Source organism: Amblyomma mixtum, chromosome 2 (assembly GCF_055824585.1).
Source record: "Amblyomma mixtum isolate Tamu chromosome 2, ASM5582458v1, whole genome shotgun sequence".
Classification (NCBI taxonomy): Eukaryota; Metazoa; Arthropoda; class Arachnida; order Ixodida; family Ixodidae; genus Amblyomma; species Amblyomma mixtum.
In genome coordinates, this window is record NC_143013.1 from 198,516,292 (window position 1) to 198,528,958 (window position 12,667).

Consider the following 12,667-nt stretch of genomic DNA (forward strand, 5'->3'; position numbering starts at 1 on the left):
CTATTAGCGTCGGTAATACTGCGTACATTCCGTTTTTTAATATTTTAATGTCCTCCCAAAAACAACTTCATGGTCGCCACACAGTGGCGGGTTTTTAGCAGCGGATATGACATCACCTGGCGCGAGCTTGATGACCGGACAAACAGTAAATATCCTGCAAATTGTGTGAATAAATAGAGACACATTTTGTCATCTGTCTGCGTTTTATATTAGATCAACAAAAACAATTTGTTTGTCTTAGATAAAAGCCCTGCAAAGCAAGTAAAATAAAAATACACCACCAGGGGCGCTCTGGCATAGAAACAACGCTGCCAGTCTCACAGAGAGCAGGCAACCATGGAGTACAAACTTCCGCGACGTGCTCTGGCTGGCTGTTTTGATTGGTTGCGCCAGGTGCCGTCATTGGGAGAGCGAAATAGGAGTGGGAAGCCCCGCCAAAATCGAGTTGAGGGCAGCGTTTTGTTTGCTTGTATTTTGAAATTTCTTCACTGAATAACTCCCGTTCCTGTGCATCGATTCCTGTAATTCTTTTTAAGTCAGCATCTGTGTGACATAAAGAACCCACCTGAAGTATAGCCGGTATTCGCCCAGGCAGTGTTTCGCAGCCCCTTTAAGAAGTTTGCGGGGATAGAGTGGCCGCAACTGGCGAAGGGCAGGGTTGATTGGAGAGACATGGGAGAGGCCTTTGCCTTGCAGTGGGTGTAGTCAGGCTGATGATGATGATGTTGGAAGCTTGGGCTTGAAACTACAATGAAAACACATGTCGTGTGGTCGCTGTTTTTTACGCTGGGAATTCTTTGAGCAGAGAAATGTGTGCGCCCGCTAGCCAAGCAACCACTGTTGCTGTTGTGCATATTCCCCCCCCCCCCCCCTGTGTGGACGCTCTCGTTCAAAGGCGATGAATGTGTTTGTGCTGCAGATGGCTGTCTACTTCTGTGCGGGGCGTCGGGAGGACCCGTTGTCGTTTGCACACTATGCACTCAACGTGCCCCTCTACACGCACTTCACATCGCCCATCCGCCGCTACGCGGACATTGTGGTCCACCGGCAACTGGCCGCTGCCCTCGGTGAGTCTTACTGCCTATGTTGGAGCGTCGCTCCACTTCTTGGGTCTCAGGGCTATCTAGTTGCCATAAGCTGTCATTTGCAGTTGCTGAACAATTTTTCGGATTCTTTATGGAACATGAAAACGTCTGAAAACTCGAGCAGTCCGAAAAATGAAATTTCACCGCAAAAGCCTCATTACTTTTAACTTCTAATAGCTGATCTGGCGGTCGGTAGTTTTGTGCACATTCTGAAGCTTCACATGACTCGGTCTCACTGCGCATCATGTGCGCAGACAACGGGCGGCGACCACTGTGCGGGCTGGGACACTTTTTTTTTTTAGTTCCAGTATAATCCATGTTCATGTCAGAAGCTCAGTGTTGATCACTGTCCGCACATCACAGATGAACACACAGGCTGGGACGTAGTTGTGGAAAGCAAACTTGCCACTGTGGAAACTGCGCTGCACTCTCTGTACGGAAAGCCTGAAACGCAAAGGCACAAAGACGGCAGTAATGATAAGTTAACTGACAAACGGCCAGTGCAAGCACTCTGCCAGTGCTTGCCTTCGTATGTAGGTTTAGTGTCTAGAGCCGAATCTGTGAACTGATGGTGTGGTATTGTATGCATTGTGCGGTGGCTCGCGTATAGTGAGAGGAATTTTGCCTGTCTTCCAAACGCTAATGTTGATTGTTCTGTCAAAGAACATTGGGTGCAGTGGTGCAGTTTGTCATGGGTGTGAGCTCCTCACTTGGAAAAGCACTGCCATCTTCTTCCGCTTGTTGTCTCCATGCAGCCATGCACCTCCTACGCACTTCGCTGCTGCCTCTTCGCATATTGAGGAGATGAAAGGACACGAGTGCTGCAAACTGCGACTGCTATTGAACTTTGTGCTGCAGACATATACCTGCATAAAAAAAATAAGCCATACCATTATCACGTCGAATATGAAAGGGCCGACCGCACCAGTCCAGACGCACGGCCTCCACCAACATGTCAGCAGCCCTACTACGCAGTCAGAGAGATTGCGGCCAATTTCGAATACTGATTGTACCAAAACTGAGCCACCGTAGCGGCTTTCATTTTGAACGGTTTGTCTGAAAATAAAATGGCTACACTTGGAGATGCCATTATGTTTATTTAAGTACCCAAGTGTCTGAGTATTGTACATACCTGAAACCACACGTTTGCAATATGCCAACCCATGGAGAAGCACAATCCCACCCTTTTTAAGAGGCACTCTTTGAGCTTGTTCCACATTATTTGATCAAGTTTACACATTTTATGGTAGCATGGGTTAATGGTGATGGTGCTGGGGAGAGTGCAGATGAGGTCTGAAAAAGAAGTAATTAGTTGTGTTCAAAACTTCAGGCGCTCTTATACAATGGGAAAACTGAGTTGTCATGGTGCTGTGAAGTAGTGTGAATAATCAAGCATGTCCAAAAAATCTGGATCTTGATTTTCTGTTGGCGACTGTAAACCTAACCTACTGTGCCAAGTACAAGCCACGACACAGACTGACACAACACAAACATTTTTGTCATGTCAGTCTTGGGCCATAGTTTGCACTTGCAAGTGTAGGATTAGCTACTGTGTATAACTGACTAGCCGGCATCCACACGATGCCCCAGGGAAGCGTGTCCCCGAGAAATGTGCTGTTATATTCGGTGGGCACAGGTGAATTGCAGCTGCCAAGCAGTATTTTAGACTTGCTGGGGACCAGAGGAATGTTTGAAAAATAAAATTTATCAAAAAAAAAACTCAACTTACGATTGCCAAGTCACGATATGGCCTGCCATGGTGGCTCAGTGGTTACGGCGCTCGGCTGCTGACCTGAAAGACATGGGTTAGATCCCGGCCGCAGTGGTCGAATTCCGATAGAGGCGAAATTCTAGAGGCCTGTGTGATGTACGATGTCAATGCACACTAAAGAACCCCAGGTGGTCGAAATCTCCGGATCCCTTCACTACAGCGTCCCTCATAGTCTGAGTCGCTTTGGGACGTTAAACCCCACAAACCAAACCAAACCAAGTTGTGATACGAAATGTGTTGGATAGTTTTATGCAAACGCTGGTGCTTCTTATAAGTAAATTTTGCCACGCATCATGTGCACAGGCAATGGACGATGAAGGCAACTGCTTTCGTAAGCTCGTCGTTCGATGGCTGTTCTACCATCTGTGTCACCTATGCTTGGGACAGGGTCCAGGTGTGAAGGCGAATGCATTGCAATGGGCACTGTGCTGAGCTTGTCGTGTAGAGGGCACTAAACAGAAAGGCAGAGTTTGCAAGGCAGAAATATCGTACTGGCCTTTGTACTAACTGGGCTTTCTTCTTTCTTTCTTTCTCCCCTCCCCCCGTGTTGTGAGCGCAGGCTGTGGCCCTGAGGTGGAGGCCAGCGTCGATCAGCTGCAGGCGGTGGCGGACCACTGCAACGACAACAAGTACAAGGCCCGCACGGTGCAGGAGATGAGCACGGACCTGTTCCTGCATGCCTTCGTGGAGCAGTGCGGCTCCTTCGTGGACCGGGCCATGGTGGTGGCCGTGCTGGAGCACGCCTTCGATGTGCTGGCACTCGGCATCGGCATGGTCAAGCGCGTCTACTGTGATGTGAGGGCGCTTTCCCACTCATTCGATCCCATCACTGGAGTGGCACATGCAACACTACTCTGGAGACAACTCTGATGCTTGCACTGTGGCCTCCGAGATGCTTAAATGGGGCAGAATAATTCATCGGCATGTCTGAGCAGCAATTAATGGTCATCTCCAACGAAACATTACTTTGGCTAAATGTCTCTTGTTGGGATTGACATGTCGTAAAACTAATTGTGGCGAAGTCCTGGAGTACAAGTACTGTTGTTACAAGTGTTTATTAAAAGGTTCTGTAGCAGATGACGCAAGCACTTGGCAGGGTGTTGTGAAGTGAGGAGACTTGCCGGATATGACGTAGGTATACAAAACTGATAGCCCTCCTCAACGGTCAAAACAGTCCTATTGAGAGTAAATGAAGAACAGTTGGTGTGAAGTGAAGGGCTGGAGGCTGAAATGCCACTTGGGAGTCCCAGGTTTCATTCTGTCTGAAATTTCATCAGAGATTACCATGCTGAAAAGCTGTTCAGCCATTCGAGGCACGAACTTGAATGCCACAAATGGACACACATACCGCGTGCATTTCTGAATTTTGGCAAACGGAGAGCATCTGTAGGAACAGAGGCAAACGGGGGCGATCTGTTTTCTTTCACGTGGCACTCTGATAGGGTCCTTGCCTAGGTCATCACGAATTGACAGTCCACATCGCCTATGGGTGTTCCGGCCAAAAAAGCAGTTTTCGCAAGCGTAGATGACACGAAGCAAAAGTAGTCCCTCTTCGCTGGTGTGTTTGTTCACAGTGCTGTAAATTCATGCGGCCAGCGTTCACTTTCTTCACAGTACATGCTTGTAACACGTGCCCACCTGCTATGGTTGCTATGGGCAGCAGCTAGCCACCAAGAAGCATAAATGCCACTCATTCTTTTATTGGTGTTTTTACTTTAAAAAAAAATCGCAGTTGCATTTATGGGCCGAGAATTGGCCCTTGAATCCGAAAAAAAAAGTGTGACCCTGACACGTGTTTATGCGGTAACTTGGATTTTAAAACAACTGTTAGTGAGGGTGAGGGCAAAGGAGGGTAAGCAAGTTTTCTGAAGTGAGGGTGAGGGAAGGCCATGGATTGATAAGTGAGGGTGAGGGAGGAAAAGTAAAAATGAGGGCATTTGCCCACCTCTGGCCCATTACATGGAGCTCACAGATGTGCATATTTCAGTGGTCAGGGGTGTTGGGAAATAGAGAAATATTCAGGAATTCACCACATGGAGGTTCGTTACATCCAGGTTTAGCTCTGTACCAGGAGTTTCTGGGAAGCCTGCCGCTAATGTTCTAAGTTAGGTTTCTTGAGATTCAAAGACGTTTTTTGTGGCATAATGACATCAGTGTTGGTGAACACCAGAAAGCAGGCAAATCATGATGACTAGTAAAGTGATTCAAAAAATCATGTTAACTAGTAAAGGGCTTCAAAAAAAATGGCTTGCGTGCTTTGAGGAATCACTTTTTCATTTAGGGCGAAAGGCAGGAATAAGAGCCAGAGTAAGTGAACATAGTCTAGCATGCATTTGAATGCATCAGCTTTAAACTCAAGTCAAGCTTAGAATGTATAATGCATATTATATGTACTGTCCATTTGAATGCATCACATAATGGAGCACTCAGTACCTGACATCAAGGTCAGTATATTTGCAGCTGGCTGGTATTCATGTTGTTGATGTGTGTTCAAACTCATCTCAGTGGCAGTGTAAATGTAAATAATCGATTGGCGAACCATTGGTCAAGCTTTAAATATCTTGGGGAGGACGTCTGGCATAACATGTAGCTCCAGGTGGGTACCTTGAAAGCAGGCCATGAGGGACATAGTGGTCCAGCCCTGACTGCTTGGCAGCACCAGAACCCCTTTTGTCCCACTGTGGTGTCTCTGAGATGCCCCTACCCTGTGTGTCCCCTCGTGCAGAAGCTGGGACTGAGGGACTTCACCCACTCGATGGAGGGCGGCCGGCACTCCCTGGAGCTGTACTACCAGTCGGCGCGCTTGCCGGATGAATGCGTGGCGGTCCACGTGGGCGTGTTCGAGCTGCTCGACATACTTATCACAGCCGTGCCCAACGACCCCCTCAAGTACCAGGTGAGATGGGCGCGGTTGCATCTGCCACTGCTCTTCCTCTCTTAAGCGCCTTTTCCTCGTTCATGCTGCTTACAGCTACGGGATGACACGCATGCCTGTTGATGTGCGTTCTTGCTTTGCCAGTGCAGTAGAATCCCGTTGGTGTGTTCCCCTGGTTTTATTCATTTACTTTACAAAATACTGCGGACACTGAGTCCAAGCAGGGTGGGCGAACAAGTCAATCAAGAGACAAAAAAAAAACTCAACATTTCAAAAAAGAACAACACAATATAGTAAGGATTGGTTAAAACTCATGGGACAATGTGGTTTAACTAGCTGATTCCAATCTGTAATTGTGCGTGGAAAAAACAAAAACTTGTGTCTGTTCTGGCGAATATAGGGGTTAGAGAACTGGGATGGTGTTGACGAGTTTGTCTGGTTGGTGCCGGCGTTAAGTATGATGAGGGATCCAAACCAAGTTTGTTATGTAATAAGAGAGAAATAAATTCTAACCTAAGCTTTCTTCGCCGATCTTCAAGTAGTTCAATTTTATTAATCTCTATTAAAGTGGTTGGGGACTCGGACCTTGCATATTTATTAAAAATAAACCTGACGGCTCTTCTCTGTATTCTTTCCAGATTTTTTACGTTAAATTTAGTATACGGGTCCCACACTATGCATGCATATTCGAGTTTAGGTCTAATTATTGAAGAATAGCAAAGTAGCTTAATGTTAGAAGGAGCATTTTTTAGTTTGTCTTAAAGCAGCACAATTTTCTAAATGCAGCAGAGCAGATATTGTTTATGTGCAAGTTCCACGATAGATTGCTACTTATGGTTACTCCTGGGTATTTGTAGTTGGATACTTGTTGAAGAGGGAGAGAGCCTAATTTATATGTGTAGCTATGAAGAAGTATGGTTTTTCGTGTTATCGGCATTTCAGGAGCCTAGATCCAGTGTGCCTACTTCTATGTATTGCATCTCCGCTAGTTGCGTCTTTCTGTTCAATTTGGGATTTGAGTGAAATTGTGGGGTCATAGTAAACGCAGGCAAACAATTTATCGATACGTGAAGATATATTTCGTGTTAGTGGGTAGTGTACAACTAGCAGCAAAAATCTGCAGAACTGCATCACTACGCTATCGGACTTTTTGCTACTGGCGTCGAGAACTTGCTGTGCGCATGTGCGTCCTTGTGTGCTATCTGGCACAGCTTTTTCCTGGTGGTCGAAATTATTCCAGAGACTACCACTACAGCACCTCTTTCTCTCATTCTTCTTTCACTCCTACCTTCCTTTCATTTACGCTGAGATATGTGACGCAGATACTGTGCTATTTCCTTTCCCCGAAAACCAATTTACCAATTTGCAAGGAGACCAAGCACCATCACCACCAACGAGATGATAAAGCGTCTACTGACTCTCTCCCTGATACGCTTTGCTTCAGTGATCACGACGACAAAGCACTGCCTGGAACCTGGTGGCACGTTGCCACTGTGCGGCAATTTTGGCCATAGACAGCCATAGAGCTGAGTGTTAACGTCATACTGTTTGAAAGACTGTTTGCTTTTCTTTTTTCTTTTTGTTCTTGGCTTGGCGGTGCATTACACTCCATGCCCACCCTTTAAACAGGGTAAAGCCGCGGTCACCATCACCAGCATTTGGAAGAGCAGTTTTTGTGGGGACGCAGCACGAAGAGGAGAAACAGTTAGGTTTCTTCGCGGTGCATAAGGGCAGAGGGGCGAAGCATCTACGAACTGCAGCGGTGTGCTTACATACAAGCAGGCCGGATTTGGGGAGCACTGCTTAAAAAGCAAAAAGGCAGCAACTGTCAGCTACTGCTGTGGGTTTCCTGCAGTACTTAGGTGCAAAGGGGCAAAGCATCCAAAGATGACAACAAAAAGATTGCGGTTACTGTTGTCATTGCTGTCGTTGCACCAGATGCTTTGCAAACTTCCTTCGGTGAGCAAGACAGCGCAAACTTTGACTGAATTGTGCGAGCACTAGAAAAGTATCTGTTCAGATCTTGTGCCATACGAAATGCCAACTGACATTTTTACAAAGTGAATTTTTCAATAAATGCCTTTGTACCTCATTCAACAGTTTCATTTTTCAAAATTAGGCGGTTTGGATCATACATTTTCTTTCTCAGCATTTTTAAAAACGTATCAACAAAGTTTTACTCTACGGCCGAGGCGTCGAGGGCCTGAAAAAAAAAGGAGGCAGCACGCAGAACTGCGGAGGGAAATGGATACGTTAAGCGTGCTCCAGGGTGGTAGCACACGCAGTACTACTGTCGGGAGCCTGTGAAACTAAAACAATAACCATTGTGCAGTGGTAGGCTGGGTTGCTCTCCATGATTGCCAGACTCCAAAATGTCAAGTGCTTTGTTGTGTATTCTCTGAGCCAAGTGAAAACTGATGGTGGTTGTCGGGGCTGACACACTGTGACATGTTGTGCAGGTTGTTCTCAAGCCTCCCCCTGACACAGTGCCCCTGACGCCTGCACCAAAGTGAGTGGTTGTTTCTACTTTCAGAGGCGGAAGGCAAAGCATTGCTAATGTGTGGCAGGGGTGCCCTATAGTAGCACAGGTGTAACGTCATTGTTTGTTGTTCCTGAAGGCCACTGGGGGGGAACAGCCCGAGGTACTAGATTTGTGCTGCATTTTTGTGTGAACCAAGAGGATGGGTAATCTTGCCATTGCAGTCCACTTAATGAAACTCAAAGCTGGACTGCACAGTAAAACAATACCCCTGTCAAGCATGCAAAATAATGTGCACTTAAAGGGGCTCTGAAAGGGGTTCTAGCAGAGTTACGGTATGCCTGTGATCTTAAAGAACGCCGCTTCACGAATATCCTCCAGCAAGAAATCTTTTGATGGGCTTGTTGAAGCGGAGTTTTCTGTGGTCGAAAATTTGAATTTAAGCGTCTTCGCACCTTTCCCTTTCCTCTCGTCACTTTTTGCGCGCTGGAAGGTCGGTGCTCCTCCGCCGGCCCCCACCACAGGGGGTGGAGCTTCCAGATCCGTCGGAGCTACGCCTCTTATTGGCCACGGTCATGGTAGCTGCCTGACATGTGAAAGAATCTAAGCAGTAGCCATCTCTGAGCAGGTGTACACAGGAGCGGTGCAAGCATGAAAAATTTGGCGAAAAGGGCTCTCCAACTTTCGCATGTGATTGTGGGTTCTCTGCTGTGTGTACAGTGGTGAGCAGCCTTGTCTAGAGCGCTCGGGTGGTGCACTTCCTTGCAAACAAATCCAGATTTTGTGGCAGCCTCTAGGGTCCAGCTGCAACGCTTGCACGGAAGTAGCGCCAGATAGCCTCGTAAACAAAGCAGGCACGAAAACTTTGCCCTGTAATGAGGGGCTGCTCTCTAATTTCGGTTTTTGTTACCAAGTGCGCACTGCTCAAGCGCTCTAGACAAGGCTGCTCACGACTGTACAAGTGTACTCTTTGACTCAGGTGTTCGTGACAGCACAAGGTAGTGATTGAGCAAGTTGATGGGCTTCCCTCGGAAGATGCTTCAGAGCCCCTTTAAGGGGATTGTGCTTCAGCCCCTCCAGTGCGCACGCATAAGTGTAAAACGGGAAAGCGGAGTGCATTCGTAGGTACAGAAAGGGCAGCTGGCTAAAAAGGAAATTTCTTGAAATGACAATGTGTAAGCGTAACCTTCAGAATTACGCTTCTTTAGAGCAGTAGAGCACATCACAACGAACGTAAGTTAATTTTCGGCCACGGCCGTATTAAATTTGAGGTATGGTAATAGTGTAGTAAGTCAAGACAAGCTCCTAGCACTTTCCGAATCCAGACAACATAGCAGGCTACAGCGCCTTTTAATGATGTGTTGTTTTGCTGGTCGCTTTCACAAAACCATTGCTTAAATAAAAATATACCGTATTTTCCGGTATATAAAACGCGGCTTTTTTTCAAAAATCTTGCTGGTGCGTCCTATACAAGGGTGCGTCTTATATGCGACTTTTTCTGTTTTTTTTTTTTTTTGCGAGTTCAAAAATTACTCAGGTCCATGTTCAAGCTTTTTTCACCAAAAAAACATCACTACCAATGACGCGGTTTTAACACGGTTAATACTTCAATACGGGGACCACCGAGAGCAACTTTATTATTAAACGGTGGGGATGACGACTTCCGGAATCATAAACCCGCGACCGTTTCGCAGGCCCCAAGCAAGAGTAATGTGAAATGCCAAAAGATGGCGACAATCGCGTTTCTCGCCATTGTCAAGACAAGCCGCGTTTCTTTCAGTCACCCTTTGCAACTTTGTTTGCTCCGTGTACGTAGTGCGAAGAAAATGTTTCAGCTGGGTCGCCTCCAGAAATAGGCGTGCTTTTTGATAGCACATCTTAAGAACAAGACTTCGAAGGTTTTAAGTTAATATAAAATGTTCTTATGGACATAAGGAGAGTTCCTTCGTTCTTTTTTTCTTTTTTTGCTTAAACGTGGGCGGGTATGGCGTGAGTGTTGCCTTTTTCGATCACTTAGCAGTGCTTAAGAACTTCTCACAGGTAAGGTGCATTTTGCAATGGTCGCACAAGCATGTTTAATTAAGCCTCACTAGCCTAACTGGGTAAATTGGGATGCGTCTTATACACTGGTGCGTCTTATATAACTAACTTTTTTCAATGACAGCCTGCATATATGGGGGGTGCGTCTTATACACCGGAAAATACGGTATGTAACAGAAAAAATGAACTTACTTATATGTGCATTTGGTATGTATTGCATTTTATGCCCAAAAAATCACTGCCGTCGAGACTACATGCTCGGCCCTCAAAGTGTATTCTGTGAACGCCCTCCAACCTGAGTGCACACTCTGGCAAGGGCACTTATTTGTGCTGTTTAACTGTGCTAGAGCTCGTGGCCATGCACAGACTGGCCAAGAATTGTCAGTTACTCTTCTGCCGCACTGTTGGCTAAGAGTCCAGGCAAACTCGAGTGCAGCTCATGTCCCTTCTCGTGGTGTGGCAAACCCTGTAAAATGGGCTTTTAATAGCAGGGCAGTGCCACTTTGTACAGATAACAGCAGAGCCAGACACTTTTTCTGCGCAAAAAGCCCCTGTAGTGCACACTGGCAGTGCACATTAAGAGACTCGGGTGGTTGAAATCAGTCCGGAGTTCCCAATGTGGCATCCCTCATGGCCACCCCTATGCAGTTTTGGGTGCTGGTTGTGAAAAAACTTTTTCAGTGCCCCTAGTCGGGAGCATGCAGCTTTGCGACGTTGAAACTCTAACGCTTACCTTTTTCTTTTTTTTATTTCGGGAATTCCCAAACATTCAAAAATGTTTTGCAGCAAGAATAATGTTCGTATATTATTTTGTTCAAAAGTTATAGCCAACTGTCGAACAGGTGGTGAACAGTTCTGAAACCGAAACTGATGAGGTTTGGGAACAAAAAATGATAGCTCAGCGATAATCAGCGGCGTATATTGAAAATTTTCTGTTTTGTTTTAGTCTGATATGTAAAAGATTATTCAAAGGCAATTTGTAAGGCTTTGTGTGCGCTTTACGCTATCGCTTTGAATGCCACAGGATCTGTCCTTCAATGATGGCAGCAGAAGTACAGCAGATATTTTGAGGGAAGCAGGCATCGAATCTGGCCACCACCCTCTCGTAGCATGTTGCACCAGCGACCAGTACCGTGTGAAGAAGGCCCAGCGTCAATCAACGGGCAAGGCAAAACATCTCCGCAAGAAAAGACGGGCAGCAACAAATGCCATAAGAGAGCTCGTGTCAGCTAAGGAGGGCCCTAGCTATGAACCTGGAGGATTTTAACTTCCTAGGGCGTGATGATCTTGTTTCTACAAGGATTGAAAAACTTTAATCTTGTTTTCCTCAAAACTTTATTTCTCGCACTTTCGTGTTGTGCAAACAGTGATAACTTCCAAATGAATAAATATTTTTCAATGAAACTTTGCACGCTCTTTCCTTTGTTACTAGCCTGTGCAATGAACTAGGATAAATGAAATCGAATGGTGAGTTTTGATATAATCATATTTTATGTCAAGGAATGTAGGCAAAAATGACACATTTTTTGTTTTCTTTAGCGTTTTTGCTATAACTTTTTTCTCAACTATCGGATGGCAAAGATCCTAGTTGGTTGCACAGTATGGTTAGTTGGCTAACTCTGTGCCGAAAAGTTTACAATTCCTGCTCTTCATTCACTAGTTATGAGTGTTTGCATAACAGCCATGTTTGGGCAATTTTTTGTGAATAATAAATGCCAGCATGGCTTTTTTCACTCTTTTTTGCTTTTGAATATCATATAAAATGGTGCTCTATAAAGTAAATGTGAAATAAAAATTTAATGGTCAAAATTTTAAAAAATTTTGAAAAAGGTGGCGACATTAATAGTAAAGTAGTGCCGTTTAACCATTAATCTCCTTCAGTGCCATCCCCAAGAATGAGCGCTGCCTTTTTAAAGTCACTGAGGTCACTGACGTGTGTCCTTCCTTTTTCTTTGCTTACGTGCAGTTTCAGAAAAGAAGACAGGGCCAAAGGGCGGCAGAAGCGGTGAAAGTGCACCTGTGGCCCCCAGGATTGGCGAAGATGATGAACTTGTGGGTGCCGGAAACAATGAAAATGGACTCCTGTTGAAATTCTTTCTCTCTGTCCAGCTTTTGCTGTTTCTTTTTTTATTTTGCATGACTGCGGCTTTGAACGCTGCCTCTCTGATGCTGTTTATTTTGCGACGTCGCTTTTTGAGACTCAAATGGACTTTACCGTGGGCTGTGCAGATTGTGATTAGGACAAATAAAAGGCTTTATTTCATACACCTGTCGGACTGCTGTTGTCAGTTTTCTTTGTGTGTGTTTGTGCAAGCAGTGATTGCAAGCTCTCTTTTGTGGTGTTGTGAGTCCTCAGGAACAACAAAAAAACATGGTTGCTCTTTAGAGCCTTGAAGTTAGGTTGATCCGTTTTTACT

At 45.7% G+C, this 12,667-nt stretch overlaps 1 protein-coding gene across 1 annotated transcript in view; it reads left to right on the forward strand.

Moving 5' to 3' along the window:
* Positions 1 to 12,517, forward strand: part of LOC149362167 (uncharacterized) — a 91,657-nt gene extending 79,140 nt beyond the window's left edge. Inside the window, exons 23-27 of the mRNA XM_089572930.1 lie at positions 920 to 1,067; positions 3,416 to 3,651; positions 5,582 to 5,752; positions 8,191 to 8,240; positions 12,217 to 12,517. Of these exons, the coding sequence (XP_089429056.1) occupies positions 920 to 1,067; positions 3,416 to 3,651; positions 5,582 to 5,752; positions 8,191 to 8,240; positions 12,217 to 12,259 (648 nt within the window). The 3' untranslated portion in view covers positions 12,260 to 12,517. The remainder of the gene's footprint in view (positions 1 to 919; positions 1,068 to 3,415; positions 3,652 to 5,581; positions 5,753 to 8,190; positions 8,241 to 12,216) is intronic.
* Positions 12,518 to 12,667: the final 150 nt, after the last annotated feature.